General features: G+C 54.3%; 2 protein-coding genes and 1 long non-coding RNA gene across 4 annotated transcripts in view; 1 reads left to right on the forward strand and 2 right to left on the reverse strand.

The window, feature by feature from the left end:
* Positions 1–1,166: 1,166 nt before the first annotated feature.
* On the reverse strand, positions 1,167–3,654 carry LOC107139113. 2 transcript variants are annotated; one of them, XR_007340984.1, is made up of 2 exons: positions 3,079–3,654; positions 1,167–1,922 (listed from the first exon to the last, which is right to left on the reverse strand). It is a non-coding gene; the product is annotated as an uncharacterized LOC107139113 (long non-coding RNA). The 2 variants fall into 2 exon arrangements; XR_001503097.2 differs by having other exon boundaries at positions 3,044–3,654.
* A 16,428-nt stretch (positions 3,655–20,082) lies between these two features.
* Positions 20,083–26,564, forward strand: part of LOC107139114 (MORF4 family-associated protein 1) — a 26,968-nt gene continuing 20,486 nt past the window's right edge. Inside the window, exon 1 of the mRNA XM_048784142.1 lies at positions 20,083–20,088. The gene's annotated coding sequence lies outside the window, so the exon portion shown is untranslated. The remainder of the gene's footprint in view (positions 20,089–26,564) is intronic.
* Bloc1s4 (biogenesis of lysosomal organelles complex 1 subunit 4) lies at positions 25,758–26,558 on the reverse strand. Its single transcript, XM_015481786.1, has one exon. It carries the CDS (start codon positions 26,482–26,484, stop codon positions 26,134–26,136), a length of 351 nt encoding a protein of 116 aa, XP_015337272.1. The 5' UTR covers positions 26,485–26,558; the 3' UTR covers positions 25,758–26,133.

The raw sequence follows: 26,564 nt of genomic DNA on the forward strand, positions 1-26,564 counted from the left end.
GAGGTGATCAGGTTCCCTGTTCCGAAGGGGAACAGGACGGTGAAAGTGTGGGAAAGGGGCAAACAGGACGCCCAGGGCCTGGAGTGGACGTGAACAGGACCCTGGGCACAGACAGCTGAGCCATCAGCCTGCGGGAGAGGAGGGGTGGGTGGGCCATGCCTCCTGGTTTGGCAGGACCTCGCCGAGGTCCCGAGAGAGGAGTGGCCTTTCTGAGCTCACACAGCAGCCCAGGCTGCCCACATCTGGGTTGGTCCATTCCAAGGATCCTGCCCGTGTCCAGCTGATGGCCCAGAGCAGGGAGGGAAGCTGGACATGAACCCTGCCCACACACGAGTGCCATTGCTGTGCCAGTACTCTGGGTTCCTCGCTCGGTCCTAACAGCACCTGACCATGGGTGGAAGTGCTGTCACCAGTTGGGCGGCTGCAGAGAGAGGGTGGGCTGGGCTCACCCACCTGCAGAGCTGGCATGCAGGGCGAGCAGGGATGGCGCTAGGGCCAGGAGGGTGGGGCAGCGCTGGCCTTCAACAGCCTGGCGGGTCGTGACTTGACCTGGGGCATGATGGAGCCACCCAGGGTCTTAAGCAGAGGAGTCGGAGGTCAGGCTTGGTGTCTGGGGGAGGTTGAAGTGGGAGGAGCGCGGCGGGTGGCTGCAGCCCAGCGGGAGGAATGGTCCAGGAGGCTGGGATGAGGGCTTCCCCAGCCACAGAGCTTTGAAGATCACGGCTCCTAGACCGCCCCTTCCAAAGCAGACCAGGGAGGAGAACTAACTGCCCAAGTCCTAGCTTTGGGGACTGTGCTTGAGTGTTCTGGGCCCATCCGTGGTGTCTGCTGTTGCCTCCCATTCAATCCCTGGTACCGCCCCCCTCCCAAAAAAGGTCTATACTAACTTGGAAGACCAAGACCTCGGTTGTTTTTTTTTTTTTGGGGGGGGGGGGCGGCACTGGGGATTGAACCTAGGGGCGCTTAACCACTGAGTCACATACCCAGCCCTTTTTATATTTTAGTTTGAGAGAGGGTCTCACTGAGTTGCTTAGGGCCTTGCTAAATTGCCGATGCTGGCCTTGAACTCATGATCCTCCTGCCTCAGCCTCCTGAGCTGCTGGGATTACAGGTGGGCGCCACTGCACCCAGCTAAGACCTCAGTTTTGAAGTATCAGATAAGGAGACAGGAGGGCAAACCACTCTTTATTTTATGACGTTCTTGGCCAAAGGGGCAAATTACCCTTCTTTTATGGCTTTCCTAATGTACACATGGGCATTTCCAGCTACCCCCGGGCCCTGAACAATCTTTGCTCCCAAACCTGAATGCCACAACACCTACACAAGGGCTGGAGGCCGTGTAGTGACATCTAGGTGGCCTCTTTGGGACATTTTTAGTGAGTGGGAGGGAGCCATGCTACAGAAGTCAGGGTGTGGTGAGGTTAGAGCCCAGAGACTGGGTCTCACCCTGCCAAACCACAAACTCTGTGATCTCCAGAGGTCAAGGCCGCTGCTCTAACCTCTCCGAGCCTCATTCCTTCACTCAGCAGTGCCGGGCGTCTTGCCGGAACCGGGATCCGGGATGAGTCAGACAGGCCCCTCCGTCCAGGCCCTCCTAGCTTCACGGGAGAGGCAGATGAGGAAAGGCGGCAGGCAGGGTGCTCCTTTCCATCTGGGGAAGGTGGTGTAGCTAGGGCGCTGGGCCTGTAGAAGGACTTCCTGGAGGAGGTGAGGCCCAGGAGCCACGTTCCTCTTCGGTTAATTGGGGTGGTCATAAGAGTTAAAGCTTCTTGTTTCAGAGCTTAATTATATGTTAAACTGTTACTTTGTTACAAAAGTAATACATGCTCATGGTGAGAACTTAAGTAAAACATCTCCTTCCTGCTCATCTCTGGAGGGACTAATTGCTGTTCACAGCCTCCCCGTGGCCTTCCAGAAACGACCTGCGTATATGGAAACATGTGGGCAAAGCATTTAAAGCCCAGAGAAGTGGCAGTAGCTCCCACAGGTGAGCCTTCAGCAGGGCCAGGCTCCCGGCTGCCCTCGCTCTCCCACTTGACCCTACACCTTGGACTTGAACATGTTTCTAATCCATAAGCAACTCCTCAGGAGGCTGCAGAACAGCCTGGGGTGTCTTAGGAGCACATGGACAAAGGCTCCCTGTGCCTCTGTCCCCAGGTGCCTAGCACTTCCCGCACCGTCCCACAGGAGCCTCCCTGGACTGTGTTTTCAGAGGAGGAAACTGAGGCTGCTCAGTGACCAGAGGCAGCTGTGTTGTGACGAACCCCACAGGACTCTGGAGCCAGAAGGAGGCCACACTGTCCTTGAGTCCTGGTTTCTGGAAGCAGCAGGATTAAATATAACCCAGGCAGGCAGCAGGCGGGGGGTGGAAATCTCGGGCTCAACCAGAAAGTGCAGGCCAAAGGGCGGTCCACCCTCGCTGGCTCTGTGAGCAGTCCCCTGGGGTTCTGGCTGGGCCAGTGCTCCCTCCCACCCAGGTGCCCACGCAGGGAGAGGCCCAGTCCCCAAATGTGTCATCTGTGTGTGGGTTGTTACCTTTGACCCAGTGACTCCTCTCCTCAGAATTGGGTCATGGTAAAGGTCACAGGCTCTGGCAAGTGGAGAGATCTGTCCTGTGGCCTGCACTTGGCCCAGTGGGGAATCGTTGCTCTGTGGTGTCACTCGCTGCCCTTGTGACCCTGAGCCCAGGCAAGTCTCTACACCTTTTTTTCATTTTTTAAAAATCGAGGCAAAATCACCCGAAGTGTAGAATTTGGTGGCACTTGTACCTCACAATGCTGTGTATACACCACCTCTGTGTGGTTCCAAGACATTGTCTTCTGGAAAGCACCGCCCGGCAGGATGCCCTCGCCCCACCCTCCCGCTCCCAGCCTGGCAGCTAAGCCGGGCTCACTCTGCTCCTGTCCTGGGCCCAGTGCTGAGCTGCTTTAACTCCTTCCTGACAAAGCTGGGGGTTCGTTCTGTTTCTCTGGATTCTCCTGCTCAGGACACTCCTATGAAAGGATTCAAACCCCATGCGGAGTTTGGAGATCGGCCTTTTTACCTGATGTTCTCAGGGCCTCGTCTTGGAGCGCTTACCAGAACTTCATTCTCTCTCTGGCCATGTACCACGGGGTCGCACGGACACCCCGTACTGCTCGCCGTTCGTCTGGACCCACGCGTGGGCCTGCGCCCCCGGAGTCCGTGAAGGACTGGGGATTACAAACCTGCAGGCTGTGGCGAGCCCTGGGCCCGTGGCTTGCTGGGGTTACCGCGCCACCTAACATTTCCTGTGCTTCCTGTGTGCTGTCCCACGCACTGGGCTATTTTAACCCTTTTGGGACAGTGCTTCTGGTTCATTCTTGAATTCTGCTCTCGGCTTTATGAGGCAGGCACCGGTGAGGTTGGTTCTGCTTACAGAAGACCGAGGCTCAGGGAGGCCAGCTGGGCCTCTGGGAGGAGTGGAAGCCAGGCCAACCCGACCCCAGGCTCCAAGTGCCTCCGGGGTCCACAGTGCCAGGATGTCTGAGGAGGTCGTCCTGGGCCGGGGTCCCGGGAACCTCTGCCTGCCTTCCCTGGATTCTCTCTGTTTGGAATTTCTGTAGCTGCTAGGCTTTACAATGGCCACATTAAGTTTATAACAGAAAGAAACGGTAAACACCACCCTAGAGGCTCACGTTCCACGAAAAGAGCTGAACATGAATAAATTCCATGTGTCACTTTATCTCAACCCTCAGAACCAGTGACCAGAAAAACACCCAGAGGGCTGGGCACCGATGTGTCCAGAGGGCTATTTCTGGTGTGCTTAAAATTGTGCAATGAAATTGCGATTAACATGTAAGTTTTCCACCTTTATTTTCATGATGAACACATAAATATTACTTTTTATTCAGAAGGAAAGCAACTCTAAAGTCAAAAGGTGGACATTTCCAGCTCAGAGCCCAGGGTGTTCCTACCCGGGGCACAGCTGGGCAGGTGACCCTAACTCCCGAGAGGGGGTCTTGTTCGGAAGCTGTCAGATGGGATGTTCCTGCACCTGGGGTTGTGGCCAAGGGTTGCTGGCCTGACCCCAGCCCCAGCCCAGGCTCACCAGTCAGGGCGTCCAGCGCAGCCCCTGTGGCAGGGGTATGTCAGCCTGGACCCGCCCACGCCCGGCTGTGCTGCCCATCCGGCCTCTTGGCTCTGCACGGGCACTGCCCTCGGCCTGGGGCTCCTCCCTTCCAGCTCCGAGCGCCTCCTATCCTCGTGGTCCTTCAGTGGTCCTTGGGCACTAGCAGAGGGGCATTCAGAACAGCCACCGGCAGGAGGTGCTTGTCCTGCTACCCTGGGGCTTCCACACCCAGGTTTGGGTGGTCCTCCCACCTCCCTGTGAGGCAGGTTTTGCCTGTCTTCATGAGAGCTGTGTTCTTGTGTTCTAGAAGGAGGCCTGATACTTAGAAAGTGCTCAATTAGTGCTAATGGATGGTCACTGCTACCATCTCTACTCTAGAAACGAGACATCTGAGGCTCAGAGAGGTTAAGCAACTTGTCTAAGTCCACACAGCTAGGAGGAGGCTTGGCCACAGACCTGTCAGATTTCACACCAGTGATCTCAGCCTCATGCCAGCCCCCGCCCCCCCCCCCGCCTGTGGGCTCTGGTTTGCAGTGGAGGTGGATTCTCAGTGATAGGTAAAGGGCTCCAGGGGAAGAGCCGTGTGGGCCTGGTCTGTGGCACCAGACGCTCAGTGTTTGAGTCCTGGTTCTGCCATGTACCGTGTGACCTTGGGCAGGTTTCCTCTGTCCTCCGAGCCCCAGGTTCCTGCCCGGCATGACTGTGGGCCTGGCCCAGAATAGACAGGATACTTGCTGCTTAAATAACATCAAGCTTCTCCAGGGCTCAGTGAGCTTCTGGGGAGAGCCAGGTCCCGTGTGGGGGAGGCGGGGGGCCACACACATGTAGGACAGTGCTCCAGCAGAGCCACACTCCAGCCTCCAGGTACCCCCACCCTCAGCAGAGCCTGCTGGATTCTGGCTGGCCAGCGTGGCCAGGCCTCCTCCCAGCCCGGGGGTAGCCATGGAGTGCCTACCCCCCCCCCGCTGGACCCTCCAGAGCTCTCTCCTCGGCCTGGCACCCCCTTGAGTCTGGGGCCCCCATGCCCCAATGCCCTGGTGGAAAGAGATCTCCATCACCCAGGGAAATTGGAAGTTGACACCCCCCCTAGGGCTGGGGACCTCTGCTGTAGTCAGGATGACAGGAGAAGGGAGAGGGGCCACGAAGCCCCTGAAGACACAGCAGGGGAGGCGCCTCAGGGGAACTGTGGCGGGGGAGGTCCTGGAGCAAGGCCACTTGGTGGGGATGACAGACGGGTGGGAGTTTGGGAGAGAGGGGAGAGGCTTCCCTGCCATGAAAGGAGCAGCGGGCAGAGGCAGGGCAGTGGGGAGGGCAGAGGACACTGCCTCTGACCTCACGGCCACCTCTGCTTTGGCAGGACACCAGGGCTGGGCTGACCCACCCTGGCAGCAGCTGCCAGGGAACAGGTCCGAGCAGGCGGACCCTGGCAGGATGACTCAGGAGCCTGGCAACTTAGCAGAGCGGCCTAAGGGGCCAGCTGGACCCGGCCTTTCTGGCAGTGTCCCCCCTGGCCTGACCCCTGGGCCACACTCAAGCTTGGAGACCAGTTAGAGGCCTACCAGGCAGCAGGCCGAGGAGCAGAGCTGGGTGGAGCCCTGTTCCTACCCAGGAGCTAGGCCAGCCTCTGTGGCTGGACACGCCCCTGCGCGTGAGGCAGGACCTGGCCCTGGGCTTCAGTGTCCCCATCTCACAGAGCCCTGCTGAGATAATGCAGGTGAAAGTCACGTAGGCTGCGCGGCTCCTCCTGAAGGCCGTGCTGTGCTGACTGTTATTCTCATGGCTTCATACAGGGCTGGCAGGCAGCGTGGGGGGGTGACGGCACCATCTGGTGGGAGGAGCCGGAGACTGGGACCCCAGCTCTGCTCCTGGGGAGCCGCGGATCTGTGCAAAGCCCTCCTCTGGCCCTCAGGTTCCGCGTCTGTCAATATCTAGGGGCAGGGAGTCCTTGGGCTCTGTGGTCGGGGTGGCCAGCCTCAGGGGAAGTCATCTTCTCCAAAGCCACAGACGACGTTCTCCTGATGCCATCCTGGCCCAGCTGACCCGGCCCTCAAACGCACGGGCGCCCAGGCAGCCTCAGGGGCTGGCGGGCCTCACCTGTGCATGACCTCCACGGGTACAGGGCATTTTGCCTGAAAGGGCAGCCCTGCTGTCTGACAGCAGCACTGGGACCACAGCAGGCCGGGAGGCAGGGGCCAACCCTGGGGCACTGCTGGGACAGCCCAAGCACAGGTAAGGCCTGGGGCTGGAGGGGCAGGAGGCCACCAAGGCTCTCCCTAGGAGGCAGGGCCTCCCTTCTGCCCCTCCTGCTGCCTCCTGGGTGCAGATTCCTGGCTGGCCCCTGTGCCCAGCCCAGGCCTGGGTGCCACAGGTGCCCATGAGGGGCGTGGGTGGATGACATGAGGTGGAGAATATTCTGATATCTTTACATCAGGGAAAGAACCTGACTCTGGGAGACAATGAAGCCGAGCCTCTCAGGGGTAATGGAGGTGAGGGGACCTTTGGTGCTTAATGGTGGACAGACCCTTTGGCTCCTGTGCTCAGGTCCCCCCTATCCCCGCCTCCTCATCAGGAGCTGGGTGGGGCTCTCCCCAGCCTGGGCAACACAAGGACAGGGCAGTCTCCACCCGAGACGTGCCGTGCAGTGGGCCTCAGACCAGGTACTGACCCTCCCTGGCCTTGGTTTCCCCATCTGTGCAGTCTGCCAGCAGTCGTCCCCAGGAGGCAGGATGCGCACCTCAAGGCTGTTTCAGGCCTGGCTCCCCGGAGCCCCAGGGCCTGCACGGAGGCCTTTCTCCCTCAAGCTCCTGGTGCCTGGTGCAGCCGTGCGGGCAGGCGGCGCCCGCTCCAATTAGCACCCTGTCTCCATGTTGTCTGCAGCTCTGTCTGCCTGGATGGGCTCAGTAAGGCCCCACAAAGTGGAGTGACAGCGCACCATGTCAGAGAGAGGGACAGGCTTCCCAAAGGCCCTTCTGACCCACGCCGAGTCCTGGGGAGGGAAAGCAGTGGCTGCTGGGCCAGCCCTCCCCCGAGAGGGAGCATGAGAGGTGGACAGAGGAGGTGTGGGCGAGAGACAGGAAAGGGCCACAGAGACTGAGAAAGGGATAAGTCCAGGACGGTGGGAGGAGAGAGGCAGAGAAAGAGCACAAAGACAGGCCATGTCATGGAGACAGGCTAGGCAGAGCAGCTCGACTGGACACCCAGGCACCTGGTCTGGGCCGCCACCATAACACACAGAATCCTGGGCCATGACAGAGCTGGACAGGGAGGTGGCTGCTGGGAAGGCCTGTCCAGGCTCCCAGCCCCTCCCAGTGGGCCAACCCCCACACGCCCTCTCACTCACTGGCCTTCACACACACGCCCACCCTCCAGCCCGCCTCCCATGCACACACACCTTCATGAGCACGGAGCGCTGTTGACAGGACTGAGCCCCTGCACCCTTGCCCATCCCAGGCTGCATGCGGGAACAGGCAGCAGGGTGTGTGTGTTTGGGGGATTTAGATGTCGTATCCCCCAAAAGCTCACGTGTGCCAACACTCCCACAGGGGGACCAGGTCCCACGCTCACATTCAGCAGCACACGTGCACTGCGTGAGCCCAGGCCCAACCAGGTGCAGGGGCAAGTGCGGACCCAGGCCCACAAAGGCACAGTTGGGGCCCTGGTCCCTCAAGGGGTCATTGGTCCTGAGCTGACAAATGGTGGACAGACCCCTTGGTTCCTCCTCATCGGGAGCTGGGTGGGGCTCTCCTCAGCCTGGGCAACTAGGTGTGGTACAGTCCCGGAACACTCTGGAGCTTTGGTGGGAGTGGATTCTCCCACGGAGGCTGCAGTTGACACTCCAGAGTTCACTCCTTCCACCACCTGGACATCCACCAGTCTTGGAGACCCCCCACCTCCTCCCTCAGGGTTTCTAAGTCCTGCTTCTGTGCTATCCTGCTGGTCCCTGTTGCCCCTGCTGTGACACTCAGCTTCCAATTCAGGTTGCACACCAAAATTTCACTTCCAGCCAGCGTGGGGGACAGAGCAGGACTTTGGGTACTGGGGAGGGACAAAGGCTGCAAGGGCCCCACGGGGTGATGGCCACACAACTTCAAAGGGAAAGAGTATCCATGACCTGTTCTGAAGACGCCGTTCAGAAGTGGACAAACTTCAGAGTCCCCAGGTACGGCCAGAGCCAGGATCTTGCTTCTCGGTGCCTGGGTTCTGCTAAATTCAGGAAAACTGGAGGGGCCAGAGGTTGAAACAGGAGGGGTCAGCTCACACAGAACGTTCCGCCCCAGGTGGAAGCTGAAATGAGCGCTGCTTGCATTTTGGTCACCCCACCTCTGTGAAAATGGATCTGTGACAGGTACAGAATCCAAGGCAGCAGAGCAAGGTCAGTGTGTGCTGTCGGCTGGCTGTGCTTCTGGGGAGACCACTCGGGCCGGCATGCGCACAGAACAGAACTCAGTGTTCTCCTATTTGCACAGTCTCACGCCTCTATTTGACGTTGAGTTGTAATTGAGAGATAATTCATATCATGCAAAATGTGTCACTTTGAAGTATACAATCCACACATTTTAGGACATTCACAGTGCTGTGTGACTTCACCATAACCTAATTCATCAACCTCAAAATAAACCTCACAACCCATCGTGGTCGCTCCCCATCTCTCCCTCCTCCCAGTCCCTGACACCCACTGTTCCAGTTTGCACCTTGAATGTCTCCCAAAGGCCCAAGTGTTGAAGGTTCGATCCCCAAAGTGCTGCTACTGGGAGGCGGGGAAAGTTTAAGAGGTGGGGCCTAGTGAGAGGAAGTCAGGTCATTGGGCGTGCCCTCGAGGGGACATTGGGACCAGGAGGTGAGCAGAATTCCTCACTGTGCTTCCACCATGATGTTCTGCCTCACCACAGCTCCAAGCAACAGGGTCACACGACTGAGTACCAAACCTCTGAAACTGGGAGTCAAAGTCAATCTTTCCTCCTTATACGTTAATTTTCTCAGTTATTTTGTCACAGTGACAGAAAGCTGACATAAACACCAATCTGCTTTCTTTTCCTGTAGATTTGACTGAACATTTTACATACGTGGAGTCACACCGCACGTGGGTCCGTCTCCTTTCACATAACGTGATGCTTTTAGGTTCATTCTGATCTAGTAATTCTCAGTCCTTCCTTTTTACTGCATTCCACTGTGAGGGTGGACCCCACTTCAGTTGCCCACTCATTAGGTGATGGATTTGGGGGTGTTTCAAATGAACATTTCAGATACACTCTTTACAAAATCGTTTGGGGAACGTCAGGATGCAGTTCACAGCTTTTTGTTACTTTCCCTATTCTGAGATGAAGTCCTATGACTGATTTTTTTTTTTCTTTTGAGAAATGGTGATAACCCTAGATGAAAGGTCTCAGCAAGATGTCTCTGGTAAAGAGAAAAAGAGCTGGGATCCCCACAGCCTTTCCTCCCAGGAGCCAGGGGCCTCGTATGGCCAGGTGGTGTTAGCAGCCAAGGCAGCCCCTTCGCGTTCCCCTGGGGTTGTGGCTCAGCGCTAGAGCGTGTGCCTAGCCTGTGCGAAGCCGAGGGGTTTTCAGGACTCTGCATCTAGGTGGAGACGTGGCAGCCTGGGCTTGTGGAAAATGGACACTCTGCGCACGTCCTGTTCCAGCTCCTCTTCCTCCGTGTGTCTCTGCGCAGGGGAGATAAAGAGAGGCGGTCTAGGCTGGAGGGCCCGTTCTCCATGAGAGGCCGACAGAGTCCCTGGGCACCTCCCCAGATGTTCACCGTCTCGCCTGTGTACACCCTTCCTGCTGCTGACTCAAATTAACAAGAGAGGGCCGCTGTCAATCATGGACTGCTGCGCCCAGCCAAGCTCAGGTCCTAGTCATCTGGAAACAGGGGTGACCGCTAGAATGGTGCAAGGTGACAAGGAAAAGGCCCGATTCAGTGGATTAATAATGACAAGCAGGGCACTAAGTTCCACTTAGAGAGCAGGAAGAAGTTCCAGTGTGTTTCGTAGGGCGATTGTAGACAAGCATGATGATGGATGTAAATTTCAAAGAACTAGGAAAAAGGATTTTGAAAGTTTTCACCATATGGAAATGATAAATGTTTGAGGAAATAGATGTATTTGGCCTGATTTGAACATTGCACAATGTAGACGTGTATCAAAACAGTATATATTGCCCCATTATTATGTATGATTTTTGTGTTTTTATGTAACTGCTAAAAATACACATGATTAAAAATTTGCAGACTCATAGAATTATTACAATGGTAATCTGATAATGTAAGCCAAAATGTTGAACATAAAGAAAAAAGTACCTTTCTTCTCACCCTAACACAAATATTTACTCCACATTTTGATACACTTTCAATTTTTCTAAGTATTTTTTAAAAACCCTGTTTTTCATCATCTTAGGAGTTGTATGGACTCATATAGTAAAAATGTAAGTAAAAAGAGATAAGGGGATCTGGGTGCATTGGCGCACACCTGTGATCCCAGTGGCTCTGGAGGCTGAGGCAGGAGGATTGAGAGTTCAAAGCCAGCCTCAGCAACTTAATGAGGCCCTAAGCAACTCAGTGAGGCCCTGTATCTAAACAAAATATGAAAAAGGGTTGGGGATGTATCTCACTGGTTAAGGGCTGCTGGGCTCAATCCCTGGTACAAGAAGGGGGGAGAGAGAGAGAGAGAGAGAGAGAGAGGTTTCCTTCCAGCATTCATGTCCCAGTGATTGTATTTTCATAATTGTGTCGTATACAATACTATAGCAATTTGCATACACAGTTTCATAGTCTTCTTTTTCACCAAAAATCATGGACTTGCTTTTTTCATTCTGCTAAAAGTATCTGAAAGCAATCATTGTTGCACCTCTTTAGTGGAGTTAAAACACTGCATGAGGGTTGGGATTGTGTAGCGCGCTCGCCTAGCACGTGCAGGGCCCTGGGTTTGATCCTCAGCACCACATAAAAAAAATAAATAAAATTAAGGTTTTGTGACTAACTACAACTCAAAAATAAATATAAAAAAAATAAAGGAAAACAAAACACTGCATGAGTGGAGTTGTCCCCAGCGCTCCCTCTTGTGTGGTCATACTACTGCGCAGTTCTGACGTGATTCTCCCTGCTCAGTGACAGGTGAGCAATGCCTGGGTCGAGTGTGCAGTCGCAATCCCCCACGGCACCGCCTCTGCTGTTATAAATGATGCCAGGGAAGGCTTCCTTGGGACGGGTTCTTACAAACAGGTTTACTTTTTGGTAGAAAGAGAAAAAAAATCCTAAAATTTCCATGGGATTGTCAGGGACTCCAAATAGTGAGAACAATCTTGAAAAAGAACAAAGCTGGAGGCCTCACCTTCCTGGGCTGGAGACTCACCGCAGTCACCATAACAGTGCGGTAGTGGCATCAAAGCACAGAGACATCAGTGGGAGAGAATAGATGGCCTCTGCTGCCAAGAGAAGTTCCATGGCATGCCAAGACCATTTGATGTGGAAAGGAGAGACCTTGTGAAAACCCGACAGCCACATGCTAAGGACCAAGACTGGACCCTCACCCACTGTTACGAGCAGAATTGCTCAAGATGGATCCAAGACCTAAATGTAAGAGCTGGAACTATAAAACCCGTAGAAAACACAAGGAAAGCATCTGGTGTTGGGTTTGGCAATGGTTTCTTGGATAAGACGGATAAACAGAACTACATCCAACTTAAAAGCTCTTGGACATCAAAGGACACAATCAACAGGGTGAAAGGCGACCAGGGGATGAGGAAACTGTCTGAAAACCACATATCTGATAAGAGATTGACATCTGGACCACGTAAAGAATTCCTGCAACTCCAGAACAAGCAAACAAAAAACAAGAAAACAAACAACACCAATGACTCGGTTTTTTAAAGTGAACAAAGGACCTGAACAGGCAGCTCTCCAAAGCCGTACAGATGGTCAGTAAGCACAGGAGAAGGCGCTCAGCACCACTATCATTACGGAAATGCAAGCCCAAACCACAAGGCGAGAGTGCTTCACAGGCATTAGGAGAAAGCAGCAGAGGAAACGCCCTCTCGGCTGGAGGCAAGGGGAAGCTGACACTGTGGCACTGCCAGTGGCCCCAACGCGTGCAGCCACTGCGCACCACAGTACTGAACGTAGAATTGTCGCACGATCCAGCAATTCCGCTTCTGGGTATATATATCTCAAAGAACTGAAGGAAGGGACTCACATAGATCCATCTATCTGGACAGCCACGCTCACAGCAGCAGTCTTCACAGGGCCCCAGGTGAAGACAGCCCCCACGTCCCTCAGCGGCTTAATGCATGAATACAATGTAGGGTGTCCACATGCTAGAATGTGACTGTCTGGAAGAGAAGGAGAGAGCCCAAAGACATGCCAAGGGAAGCCTGTCAGTCGCTAAAGGACAACGCAATGGGGGGAGTCGGGCTTGGGGGTGGGAATGGCAGTGGGTGTTTAATAGAAAAGTTTTAGCTGGGAACCTTCTGGAGGTGGCTGGTGGTGCATTAGTGCAAGGGTGATGTTTGTGTTTGTGTCTGTGAGACGGACACTCACAGGCATGAGCTCCAGGGACGTGGGACTGGGGATTGATCGGCATGCATCACTGAGCTACACACCCAGCCCCACAATCCCTGTTTCCTGACATTCTTCCCCAGATGTGCGCAGGACATCTCTTCTGCAGAAAACCCTTTTTTTTAAAAATTTTTTTTAGTTGTAGATGGACACAGTATCGGTATTCTTGTTTATTTTTTTGTGTGGTGCTAAGGATTGAACCCAGTGCCTCATGCTTGCAAGGCAAGCGCTCTACCGCTGGCTACAACCCCAGCCCTGCAGAAAACCTTCTGATCATGCTGCTGAAACAGTGTCCTCCCCCAACCCTCATGACCCCAGGTCTGACGTCTGCTCCCTCCGCAAGCAGGCATCCTGCTCCGGGTCTCACTTTTCCTTGGGGCACACAACAATATCTGGTATACAGTAGGAGCTTGGGATGCATATCTGAGGAGTGAGTGCATCCTGTGAAGCAAGTATTCTTCCAATGAGGTCATGTAACTTCCCCAAGCGCACACAGCCAGAAGAGACAGGGCTGGGATTAGAACCAGGCCTTCTCCGGGGTCAGGTCTCTCTGCTCCATGAAGCTTGGAGCCTGCAGCATGGGAGGGGTGATGTGTGTATTTGTTTTTGTGACACTGATGGATGCTCACAGGCATGAGCTCCAGGGGAGTGTGCTGGTAATTGATTAGTAGGTTTGCACTGTCATTGGAGGCTCATGGAGTGGGAGGTCCCTTCCCCACTCTCTCTTATTGTGTCTCCTCTTTAAGCACCTGGCCTATTCCAAGCCAGGGAGCACCCTCCCTTCTCCAGGTGAACTAATACCTCCTACCAAGTCCTACCAGAGTTTCTGTCACTCCAAACTGTGGATGAATAGAAAAGTTTAGGACAGACCAGCCCAGATTTGAGTGTGGACTTCCCAGGAGCTGGTGGTGAGACCCTGGGCACATCCCTTGACTTCCCCGAGCTTCACCTCTCCCACCTGGGTGGTGGAGACCAGAACACCCCCAGCCCGTCTGTGCCTCACCCTCATTGTGACATCCAGCCTGGACTTGCACACCTCCAGCCAGGGCGGCCCTCTACTTCCCAAGGGACATGCATGGTGATTAGTGACCTCTCACCGGTGCTTGGATGCCGGCCCTGCCTGGAGGAGGAATTCCTTTGGCCCTTCAGAAATGGAAAGCAGGAGAATTCCATTTCACAATCTTGAGCCAGTCAAAGCAGCCTGTTTTCTCCCCAAACCCTGAGAAAGCCCTCTTGTTTTGAAAGACAAATTCAAAGGCGGATTCCTCACTGCAGAGTTATCTGTCTTCTTATCTGCCTGGAGCAGAAGTGGCTTTGGAATACCCAAACAGAGAGGACCTCTGGTTAGCTCAGATAAACGTCAAGCCCCACCTGGGGCGGGGAGATGTGTCGGCTTCAGGCCTGCCGACTGCTGCGAAAATGAAAATTATTTTCTTCCTCAAACAAGTTGGATTGTTCTTGTGAGTCCCAGCCAGGTGGCCAAAAGATGCCACAAGGGGTGCTCTGGCAGAGACTCACACAACCCAGTTTGGCTTTTAAAATTATTTGCAGAGCTCTGCAAATGAGGCAGGTTTTTCTTTTTTTCCTTCTTTACCCTAATGTCGTTCTATTTTTTTTTTCTTAAACTTTTTTCATGTTACAAACATCACAGGTATTTATTGTCACCCGGAAAATGTAGTAAAAAATTAAAGAACATCAAAATTACCCTTAATTCTGTCCCCCAAAAACAATCTAATATTTTGATGCATTTCCTTTCTCCCCCATCAAAGGGGCCATCCCCTTGATAAAAAGAACACCAGTGTCCCTTCTACCACCACCTCTGGAGGAGACAGACTCGGCCCTGCCCTCTTGGAGCTCACAGTCTAGAAAGGAAATAGAAAATAGAAACATAAACAGGTTGTCCCTGGTTTTCCTTTTACAAACCATATTGCAGGGATGTGAGCCGAGCATCCGAGCGAGCACACTGAGCTTGTTAGGAGAACTTTTTATTTGTTTATTTATTTGTTTTCTTATGTGGTGCTAAGGTTTGAACCCAGTGCCCCACCCATGCCAGGCGAGTGCTGTACCACTGAGCCACAGCCTCAGCCTAGGAGAACTCTTTAAAAGTGGAATTTAGGAGACAGTTTTTCCTATTACATTAAAAACTGTGGTGGTGATCCTCTTTATGCGGTGTGTATTAAGATGATGCTGAGACTGCCTGATACGCATGTCCTCGACCTGCATGATGCTCTTTCAGGTTCTAGACCTATAGATTCTGGGGTGGGGGGACTTTCTGGGGCTCCTCTCTAAGCTCACCCTCATCCCCGTCCGCATCCCAGCTGGCACCCCACCAGACATGGGAGCTCCTCCTTCCTGGCCATCCGTTCTGTCCTTCTTGGGAATGTTGTGAAGTCAAACGGGTCCTCATGAGCTTCCGGCCCGGCCCTGTTCTTGAGACTGCAGAGCAGACCCAGGCCCCATCCCCGTGCAGAGCCAGCCCCCTGTCCTTCCCAGATCTGCTCTTGACACATACATACTGCGGCTGGGCTCCACCTGACCTGCTGACTGCAGTCCCTTTCATGGGACTCCCCCTGGGGCTGCCTCCCCTCGCACCGGGAGCCGTCCTGCCCCTCCCCTCGGGAGCAGTGGCCCCCCTCTGCACCCCCTTTCCTCCCAGCTTCTGCTCCTTTTCTTGTCTCTTGGAGGCTCTCAGCTTTTAGGCCACCTCTGCATCCAGTAGACACTGGGTAAAAAATCTGTTGCGCCGACTCGCGGAGGACTAGGTCTCTGCCTGCGTCTCTGACAAGCCGCTCAACCTCAGGGTGCCTTGGGCTGGCTCTAAGTCCCCCCCCCCCCTCCTCCCTTGTCAAACACATGTGCAATCACCTTCCTGGGGTTGTTTGTTTACGCCACACAAAATGTTCACCAAGCAGCCCCCCGCCGCCCCCGCACTGTGCTGAGAACTGAGGACACGGGTCAGGCAAGATCAGTGGGGTCATGGTCCCCCGTCACTCCGTCGTCATGGAGACAATCACTGACTCAGCCGAGGAGGTCCAGGAAGGACCTGTGCACGTGCAGGACAGAGAGAAGCAGGAAGCTGCAGAGTCTCAGTAAGGACAGCCCCCCCCCCAAAAGCGGGTGATTTCCTTGGGACCTGAAGGAGGAGGATGATCTATGTGTGTGTATGGGGCGGGGGGTGTCCAGAATTCCAGACCCAGGAAGCAGGGGCCCAGGTCCTGCGATCAGGTAAACAGCCTTGTCTTAGCCGCCTAATCAACAGCCATTGCAGAGGTGTGCGCCAGCCTCGGGCTAAAGATATCTCTGTAGGCCAGGATTCCTGCAGGAGGGAACCAGCCTCCCATCCACACCTCCTGGTCTGGTTGATTAAGTAATTGATCCATTGAATCTTCACTTCATGGAGTCATAGATTGATTTCTTGATTGGGTGACTAATTAGTTTGTTCACCTGCCTAACAAGTCTTGGCTGTGGCCTGCGGCCCCACTGGCTCGGTGCTGGCTCTGGGAGCGTGTGTGAACCAGATGGGATGGACCCCCTGAAGTGCTTCTCTAGGCAGGAGACAGAGGACACCTACGTGGGAAAAATCAGACAGCAATGAGACAGAGCGAGGTCCTTGGCTACAGATCCCCACCCAGGCAGGAAACAGGGAAACTTGAGCTCAGTATTGAAGGAGGAGCAGTCACCCCTCAAAGACCAGACAAACAGCCCAAGCCAAGGCCCTGAGCCCAGTGGCCTTGGCCTGTTTGGGGCTCAGTGGGAAGCCTGCTCTCTCTCAAGGGAGCTGAGCATTGAACATAACTTTGCCCATAACAAATCACCTCCTAATTCGAAGGGACTGCCAACCAGGGGGTGAACTTGACTCTGGCCACACACAGTGCGTGCGTCTTCCTGGAAACTAGCAAAGTGCAGCCTTCCCGGCTGGCACAGCCTCCTCCCTGAGTAGGCCCCAGGAGCGGGCGGCCGCTCTGGGAGAACAAGGCTGCATTATGGAAGTTCCCCAGGACGGCTGTGGGCAAACAGAAGGCCCAAGTGTGTCCAGGGAGGGCAGGCTGGGAGCTCAGAATAGCTCATTGAGTCCATGGTCGCCAGGCCAGGAGAACAGCCAGGAAGAAACAGGTCTTTATGAAGGGGAGGCCCGGCACAGCCTGAAACGGAGGTCACACTAGCCACACCGCCCACCCGTCTGCAACCTTCCCTAGCTGGCCCCACGCAGATTTGGTGCTCGGGAGGCTCCAGGGCACGTACGGGCGCAGCAAGACTAAATTTATAGTCCATCGGTGGCCCGTCCGGCATGGGCGTTTACCCTGCCTCTTCAGACCCTACTTCCCTACTCCAGGTGGAAAGAGCATTTCAGAATTTCCAAAAGGAATGTGAAAATATTGTGTAAAACTTTGTGCTCCTCAACAATCCTAGGAAGCGGGGGCCTTTAGGAACCCCAGTCTGCAGAAGGGGAAACTGAGGGTCAGAGCACTGGTCACTCGGCCAACTTTGCAGCTAGGAGATCACACTGCACCCTGTGGTGTGTGCGTGGTGTGTGTGTGCACACGTGTGAGGACTTGTGGAGGGTGGCCGATGGCAGTATGTGTGGTGAGGACATCGTGTGCATGTGCTGCCAGGTTGTTCCAAGACTCTCCCTGGTCAGGACACCTCAGTGTGCTGAGTGGGGGGTGACAAGCTCACTTCCAGCAGCCGGTGGAAACAGGGCCAGTGACCCAAGTGCAGCCCTGCTTGTCAGGGCCATCTCCTGCATGGGCCAGGGCATCTGGGAACTGGGTCCACCTCAGGAAAACTGGTAGCAGGAGGAGGAGCAGAATCCCCAGGTGGGGACTGGGGCCTGCTGAGCCCCCAGCCCCATGGCAGATGCACATGCCTGGGGAAGGGGGACCCAGAAATTGTGGAGCTTAACCTCTCATCAGTCACCAGCTCCCTGCTCATCCTCCCCCATGTGTCCCCAGAGGGTCTTCCAGTGGACTCTGGGCCAGGCCTTTCTCTTCTTTAAGACCTTCCTAAGGACAGATTCCAAGCCTGGCCATGTACCTGTGCCCAAGACCCCAAGGCCCGTTCTTCTCGGTCACCCTGTGCCACACCTGCCCCCCTGGGTCTGGCATCTTGGTAAAGCTGTTCACACGCACTGGAAGGCTCCTGCCCTGGCCTTGGCTCCCAGACGGTCTGTGGACTCCCTCCCCACTGTGCCCTCCCCCAGGGCTCTGCTGAGCCGGCTCCTGCAGCGCTTCCCTGGCTCTCAGCTGACGTGGGTGGGCACTGTGTCCTTGAGCTTTCCAGCCCGTAGGCCTCCTCCACCAGGGCCTGTCGCGGGGACACAGGGCCTCGCAGTCCCATCCGTGAACCTCTCCCCCTCTGGGGCAGGGTGGCTCGCCCTGTCCCCCTGCTTCAGCTATGGAGCAAATTACCTTCAGACTCATGGCCTGAGACAAGCATTTGTTAAGCTCCGATTCTGGAGGTCAGGAATTAGGGTGGGGCACGCGGGGCAGGGCTTGTTTGCCCCACAATGTCTGGGGCAAGACTGGAATGCGGGGCTCGAGTAGCCAGAGACTGCTTCCTCCCCTGGGGTCTGCATGACGCTCTGTCTACTGGGGCCCTTGGTTGTAGCCCTCGGGCCTCTCCGCGTGGTTGAGCTTACTCAGCACACTCCAAGGACGGAGGAGGTAGAGGGGAGATCCGAGAGGTGGGAGCCAGACCCCCACTGTCATGGTGCAAGTGACCAGTCCTGGCGTACGGTGGGTAGAGGAACGCCGGTCACTTGGGAGGATTCTATCTGCTGCCACTATCCTCAGAGCCCAGCACAGGGTGGGCCCTTCCCAGTGCTCAGGAGACTCTTATTGGTCTGTTGAGCTCAGTCTTCCCACTACAGTCTCCACAGGAGAACACTGAGGCCCAGGAAGTTGCAGCAACTGGTTCAAGGCCCTCTGCACTGGGGAACCAGCTAGTGGGCACAGGCAGTAAGACAGAGTGCTGCCTTGATGGTCACAGAGAGCTGAGCTGGCTGGGCCTCTCCTGGGTACGTAGGCAAACTTTTGAACCTCAGCAGCTCCACACACAGAGATTATGCACATTTGTGGAGAGTGGCAGGCTCCTGTAGCTGGCAGCTCCCCCACCCATCAAAGGCGCCTGAGATCTCTGCAGCCACCAGGGGGCAGTGTGGTGCCCACAGCCTGCGGCCTGAGGCCGTGTGGGTGCGCAGGAGGCTGCTGTGTGTAACTACTCCCAGGAGTCCCAGGGGCTCTGGGGTACCCAGGACACAGTCACAGTCTTTGAAGTGGGTTTCTTTGCAGGCTCCCCAGCTCCCTGTCCTCTCCTCAGCCTCTGATTGTTCAGGCTGCAGAGGTTGCCACTGCCCTGAAGCAAGTCAGCCTTCAGCAGAACCAGGCCAGCTGCAGGGCCTTGCCGGCATCCTGTGCTCAGCCCGTTGGTTTCTTTCTTTAAAAGTTTAAAATTTCAGCATGCTTCACTGAATCCTGAACCGTCACAAGTTAACGAATTACTCAGCTGGCGTGTGTGCGCACAGGCATCCACGCATCCACGCATGTGCGTATACTCTTCCCTCGGCCTGCAGCCCCTCCCCCTCCCATCTCTCTGGTAAACTTCAGTGTTCAGGGTCGCTGAGAGCAGGCCCTGGCACCTGCCACTGGATCCCACTGTCCTCCCCTCCCCCGCCACAGGCTGCTGGAAGTAGGCAGCTTGTTTAGTTTCTCTGGACCGCAGCGGTTTCAAAGGCTGGAGGCCTGAGGCTCCTGTGAGTATTTTTGTTCCCAGCTGATTCCAACACTGGGAAGAGATATTAGCAGTCTACTACACGAGGACCGCTGAGGGACCCCTGTGATGGAGAGAGCTCCAGAGAGCCGGACATGCCTTTGGGTTGGCCTTGAGTGCCTGTGGACGTCTCTGGCCTCAGTTTTCTCAATCGCTGCTTGGTGGGGTGGGTGGAAGCTGGGAGCTGGCCAAGAGTGGCCCTGGCTGGACAGGATAAGACGGCGCAGCAGTGCAGCGTAAGCTCGGGGACTTCCTGTCTCCTGACAGCGCTGTTGCGCCTTTGGGTTCTACACATGGGAAGTTTCGGCTTGCTTTTTGACTGGCTCTGATGTTTCTGTTTGCGAGTCATCCACAGGGGGGTGCTTTAAGAAAGCAGAAACCCGTGGTGGATGGAAGGTGGGCATTATCCTGTCCCTGCAGAAGGCTCAGGAGAGAAGGAGTGAACACTACACCATTTCCAAAGGCCCGGAAGCTTAACTACCTCTCAGCCTCCCCAGTAAGACTTCTCCAAACCCAGTGCACCACCTGTGACTGGCACCTGTGTTCTCCCAGTGCCCAGACTGGAGACCTGGGTGACCTTAACTGCTCTCCCGTCCCCCACCCCACATGGAGCTACTCTCAAGTCCCACCTGGGTCCCAGGCTCCATGCCTGGAAACCAGGGTCACCTTCCTTGCCCCCTGTTACCCACCCTCCCCCAGAGAGATTTAGCCCAGCTCAGTCCACCTGCTGCCATCCCCCACAGGACCTAGCCTGTGTTGACCTTGTGCCAGATCCAACATGCCCTTGACCTCATTTAGCCAAAGTTGCACCCACTCCAGGATCAGTGGGGCTGGGTGGGACTTGTCCATGGTTCCCAGCTAGGAAACATCAGGAAAGTGGCAAAAGACGATGATTTTAACCTGGGTCTGTGGGTGCTCAAGCCTCCTATCCTCCCCTCACCAGCCATGGGATGGAGCCTAAGTGTCGGGAATTGTCATCAACAACAGCTGGTGTCAGTTGCCACAGTGCATCAGCCCAGGCTCCGCTGGTCTCTTAGGCCCCCTGAGGTCCTGTCCACACCAGGTCCCCAGGAAGCCTCCCTCTCCCTTCTGTGTGTGTGAAATCCACAACTCAAAGCCCCCTCCTGGCAAGTGTCAGTACTGACATTCTGAAGTCCATCTGGGGGCCAGGCTCTGCTCCCATCAGCTGTGCAGCACCCAGAGGTTGTGGCAGGTGGGCTTGGAGCCAGATGGTCTGGGTTCAAATCCCAGCTCTGCCGTTCCAACTGTGGGCCTTGGGTGAATTATTAGCCTCTTTGGCCTTAGGTTCTTCCTCTGTAAAATGGAGATAATAATAGTATCCACCTCCCAAGGTTGCATGAGGACAAAATTACTCCAGAGTGTCCAGTGGTACCTGGCCATGTAATAAATGGTCAGTAAACATCCCTGGAAGTTATTAAGTTCCCACTAGTAAGAGCCAATGTTACTGAGCCCTACTCTGTGCCAGCACAGGCCAGACCCTTCCCCTAAGTTCTCACCAAGTTTCCTGGATCATGCTCATTTTGTAGATGAGGAGACAGAGGCCCAGGGAGGAAAGCCAGGAGAGACTGGTACACAGAATTCTGCCGGGCTGTGGAAAATCCCAGAAGCAACTTGCCATGGGCTCCAGGTGCCCTTGGGTCTCTTGAGGCAAAGTCTGATGTCCTTTCACTGCGTGTGCTGGTTCTTTCTCACAAAGTGTCCCCATGGACTGATGACACAGGTGATGGGGAGACACTCTGGGGTACAGAATTGGCCTGGGACTCAGCAAGCACGGCCATGCGCATCAAAGACTGTGTGCCTGGGCTGAGGAGCCCTCTGGGAAACAGCATGTCCATGTGGAGGAAATGAAGGAGAGTGAAAGGGTGGAGCAGAGGTGAGGGAGGGGCAGCTCAAGGCCAGCAGAGCTCAGGAAGGAACCTGGAAACCCAGAACACCAGAAAAAATGGCAGGGCGTTATTTGGGGTGTCTCTGTTTCTGGAGATTAGCATGCGAGTCTGCAAGGACTAGCTGGTGAAGAGCCCTGGTCAGTGTGGGCAGGCACTGGGCAGCTGGCCCAGGGAGGAATGAGCAATTGCAGAGGGTGAAGTGGCCTCTTCTTCAAGAGCCAGGACTGACTCTTCTTCTCCTGCCCTTGGACATCAAAACTCCAGGCTCCTGGCCTTTGGACTCCAGGACTTACACCAGTTTCCTCGCTCCCTTTCTCAGGACTGTGGCCTGGAACTGGAGCCAGGAATTACACCTTCTGCTTCCCTGGTTCTGAAGTCTTTGGACTTGGACATGACTATACCACCAACTTGCAGATGGCCTACTGGGGACTTCTGTGAGCCAACTCCCCTAATAAATCCCCCTCGGGCATCTGAATACCCCTCTCCTGTGCTGCTTCTCTGGAGACCCTGACTGATGCGATGTGGTGGAGGAAAGCCCTGGAGATGTCAGCCACGAGAAGGCCAGCGGATGGAGTGCTCCCAGCTAACACAGCCAGGCTGACCTGGCACCCAGCCCAGTGAGGCCCTGTTCATGACACAGCGAGGACCTAAGGATGCAGCGGAAGCAGGCTGGAGGCAGAAGCGCAGTCGAGGGGGACCGACACAGCATGAAGTGAACCTGTAGGCTCTGGGCGCCTGCCTGCCTCACCATCAGCCACCTCCTTGTCCCCTTTGTCCCCTTTCATTGTTTCCACAGATATACTGTCAGGGCCTGCCCTGTGCCAGACAGGCTGCTAGGTGTCACAAAGGACCTTTGCCCTATCTCTGTCTGCCCTTAGAGATAGAGAGATAAATGGTCATGTTCCCTCTGGAGACAGATAAGAAGGATGAGACAGTCAATGGCCGGTCACTGTCTATAGCCCCACCAAACTGGCACCCCTGCATTAGCACCCTGGCCTCCCCACCATCAAGCTTCCTCCCCTCCCACCTCCCATGCAGAAGCAACAGCCAACTCTGCCTTGGGAGTTTGGCTGTAGCCCCCCTCTGCACTCAAGAGGGACAGGGTGTCTCAATCTTCAGTGCCATCACCCATCGAGTTTCCCAAGGCAGAGTCCGCACCCTGGTTTCAGGCCTTACCTGCTCCTGCAGTGCCCCCTGGTGGGGAAGGAGCTGACCTGCAGACACCACAAGGAGGGTCCTGCAACCAGTCCTGTATTTATACAGGCTTCCTGTATTTAAGCTCTCCCTCCTGCAGCAGGTGCAGGACCACTACCTCACAAACCACAAACAGCCCCGCCCCTTGGATGATGAAGGTCCTGAAGGAGGTGCTCTCATTCTCCATTAACGTGACCAATGATTTAGGTCACTTTGGAAAATGTTTTTCGCACAATAGTTTTTAAATTTCTTGGCACATAAAAGAAGTCTTCTTAGAAGACTTAGAAGCTAGGCATCCAAGTGCCGTACCAACAGTTTCTGGTGCAGGTAAGAATAAGGCCTCTTATTTCGTTCTTGGAGCCCGAGTACGCCTGCAGTCTTTAACCAGCGCAGCCCCAAAACTGTGGTTTGGACTAACACTGGCATCTGACCTTCTCGCCTACTAGCCTGTCTTCCTCTTGGGAGAAGCAGCACATCTTGTTTTTCTTTTGAGTCCTTGGCCCTCCTATAGAGCTTGCTTTCCTGGGAAACATCTGCTTGGTTGATTCTTTGTTTGCCTTTGTATCCTTCTGGCATTCCTTCCCTCAGCCAGTCTCTGGCCACTTATGCAGCAGCTGCATGTGCCAGGCCTGGTGCTGGCGGCTGAGGATGCAGCCACACCTGGCATGACCCAGGGGTCACGCCAATTCTCACGGCTGGTGGCAGAGGAGGCAGGCTAGGGCAATAATGCCACAGTCACGAATCTCAATTGTAGTCAGTGCTATGACAGGGACATACCAGGAGTCTTCCAGGGTCAAGTGAGACCAGAGAGGAGTGAGGCACAGGAGAGAGGTCAGCTTGGGACGGGAGTGGGTTCTGCAGGGGCCAGCAGGTCACAGAATAGAATTGGAGTTTTAATCTAACGTTAGGAGAAGCTAGTGAAGGCTTCATGCAGGCCCCAGTGCTGGCTCAGGAGCGAGAAGCCTCCTGGCTGCTGTGCACCATGTGCAGAGCAAGGGAAGCAGGAGAGGATCCACAAGGCTGCTGAGCCGCCTGGGATGTGCAGGGCACTGGGATGGCAGGGTGGCAAGGGGGGTGGGCAGCAGGGTGCACTGGGACACATTTTGGGGTGAGTTGAGTGTTACCTCTGTTAACAGATCACTGTAAATCGGAGTCCTCAGAAGACAGTGCCATGGGTGAGTTCATGAGAAGCTTCAGGTCCAGAGAGTGTGTGACTTCACCTGCTTGTGACTTGGTCTCATGTGGCCTGCACTTCCTCTCTGGCATCCTGAGCCTGTCTTTCACTTTTCTCATTTTCAGCAGCAACAAAAAACCCTTAGGGACTGATACTTTCTTCTTGTCATCAGATGCCTGTTTAGCCAAGCAAGAATAAAACTTTAAATTTCAGACTACCAGTAGTTTTTCTCAGTATGTCTCCTGGGCTTCAATACCCGGTTTTGTAAGTGAACTTTTATTGGCACACAGCCATGACATTGGCTCACATACCTGTGGCTGTTGCGGGTCAGGGAGTAACTGTGCGACCATAAGGCCAGCAATGCTAAAACACTTCCCCTGTGAACTTTGTTGACCCCTGTGCCAGGGCAGGTAGACCTGGTTTCTACACTCTGAACACAGTGCAAGACTCCAATTCCTCAGTGTCCTAGCTTGGGGGAAAGCCAGAGTGCTCACCAGCTCATTAGTACCCAGTGTTTCCTGTGTGCACAAACCAACTCCTGGATGCCAAAGACTGCCCTTGATGGAAGGGATGTCCTTTGCCCTCCAGAAACTTTTAGAGGTTATTGTGCTCTTGCAAGCAAAGAAATTAACCCCAGCATGATTGGTGGGGTACCTGAGCGATTAGACCTTATCCCCACTTGTTGATACTTCTATAAAGCAGGGGAGCTCCAGACCCCAGCAGCAGTTGTCCACGGGGTCACCTAGGAAGACAACAGGGCCTTCCCCTGCAGCCCCATCTTGTATTTGACTTAGGAATAGGTAGAACAGGTTTTCCAGGATCCAGAAGTCCTCTTGACTCTCCAGCTGGTTGGAGTTGGGAGAGCGGGGAGCCAGGAAGAGGCCTGATGGCAGTGGTGCCAAGGGCAGGGTGCACCTGGCTCTACCAATCTCCATTCTTGAGACTAATGACCTTCATCTAACATCTATACAAACCAGCTTCAAATCCCACTCCATCCAGAAAGGCCCTGAATGAATCTCTACTTAGAAATCCTGTAAACACCTGTTAACTATTTTGGAAACTAAATGACTTATGGAAAATTTGATGTCATCTTGCCCTTAGCTGCCAGGGACCTTCTATGTCATACTCCATCAACTACAAAGATCTGTACTAACAAAATGACACAAAAACCACCTAAGGGGAATGCTTATTTGAGGTCTCTAAAGGGCCATCTATAAGACATTAAAATATAGATTGAACCCTATTGTATCTGCAAGGGACTCTTAAGCATTCCCTGTTGACAGGGTAAAAGAACAAAATCCTAATACCATCCATTCACACCTATGCTTTAACTCTCCATTGCAAGGGGAAAGAAAAAACAGTGCTGTGAAATAGCAGCTAAGCTTAGTTCTTCCCACTGATTTCAGTGCGGAACAGGACGGGCGGCTCTTTATCCCACTGTTAAAATTGCAAGCAACATGCTTATTTTCAAATAAAAAGGGAAACATGAAATCTTTTTCAGAAGAAAGCCTTTCCAATGACACTTAAAATTTTCCTTAAGTTATACACCGGGCTGGGGATACAGCTGTTGGTAGAGTGCTTGCCTCCCATGCACAAAGCCCCTGGGTTCAATCCCCAGCACCATAAAGAAACAAACAAAAAAAGTTATACATCAAACACCCGCAACTATATACAGATTTGTTTGTCATGGATAAACCAAGACTGTGCTAGGTGTGGCGGCACTGGCCTGTAACTTAGGAGGCAGAAGCAGGAGGATTTCAAGTTCAAGGACAGCCAAGGCAACTTACTGAGGCCTTATACTGACAATCATAAAGGGGAGTGTGGCTCAGTCCTACAGTGCAAAGCAATGCAGGGCATCCTGGGTTCAATGCCCAGCACCGTAACAAAACCATATAATTTACTAAGATGTCATACTTTTGAAATGCGACTTCAGAATTAGTTGCAAAAAACCCAATATATCTTCTCAGAAATTGTCTACTTTCCTGTGGTTTATAATCTATGCTATGGAAACTTGAATGTAATGCTAATGTGCCATCTACCCTAAAAGCAGGCCACACAGAAAACTGAGACATTATTAGGATTAATTAATAACAAAGCTTTACTGGCTCGGTAGTTTTTCTTACGATCATATAAATATATAAATCTTGAAAAGATAATACTGTTAGTTGAGTAGTAAAATCCGTAAAAATAACAGTTTTGCCACAGTGCACAGATTAAGTTCATTCATTTTGCTTCCCCATCCCCCACCAAGCAGCTAGATGAGAACTGGAAGACACAGGAAAACTGCACTTCTACGTGGAATAATGAATATACTGAGAATTTGTTTGCAGAAAATAAACTTCAAAACTCCATGCTCCACATCCTAAACGCCTATGAGTAGGCCCTTTAATTAACTTAATACTCGGGATAAGTGTCTCGCTTGGGGTCCTCCTGCGCAGGGGCCGCGGGACTCAGAGCTGGGGTCTGTCGGGGCAGCAGGGGAAGTGGTCTTCAGTGCGGAACAGGACAGGCGGCTCGTAGGCGGCGCGCGGCGGCCTCGCAGGGGCCGGCTTGGTGAAGAAGGAGGGCACACTGATGGTATGCAGGAGCTTCTGGAAGGCACGGGGGAAGGCCCCCAGCTCGGCTTCGGCCCTGGTGACCTGCTCCTCCATCCTGGCCACGCTGCTGCCGATCATCCGCACGAAGGCCTCGAGCTTGTCGATCTTGCTGTAGATGCGCCGCATCTCCGTAGCCTTCGCGTAGATGCGAGGCACGCCCTCGCTGACCACGTGGGATGAGTCTCCGCGGATCATGTCCAGCATGCCCACGAACTCGTCCACTCTGGTGAGCAGGTCCTCGAGGCTGGCGTCCAGGGCCTCCACCTCGGGCCGCGTCCCGGCCC

This window comes from Marmota marmota, unplaced genomic scaffold, assembly GCF_001458135.2.
Source record: "Marmota marmota marmota unplaced genomic scaffold, marMar, whole genome shotgun sequence".
NCBI lineage: Eukaryota > Metazoa > Chordata > Mammalia > Rodentia > Sciuridae > Marmota > Marmota marmota.

Bases quoted from the DNA above. Each gene is read 5' to 3' on its own strand.
- Bloc1s4 (XM_015481786.1), bottom strand. From the start codon at position 26,484: ATGCTGGACATGATCCGCGGAGACTCATCCCACGTGGTCAGCGAGGGC.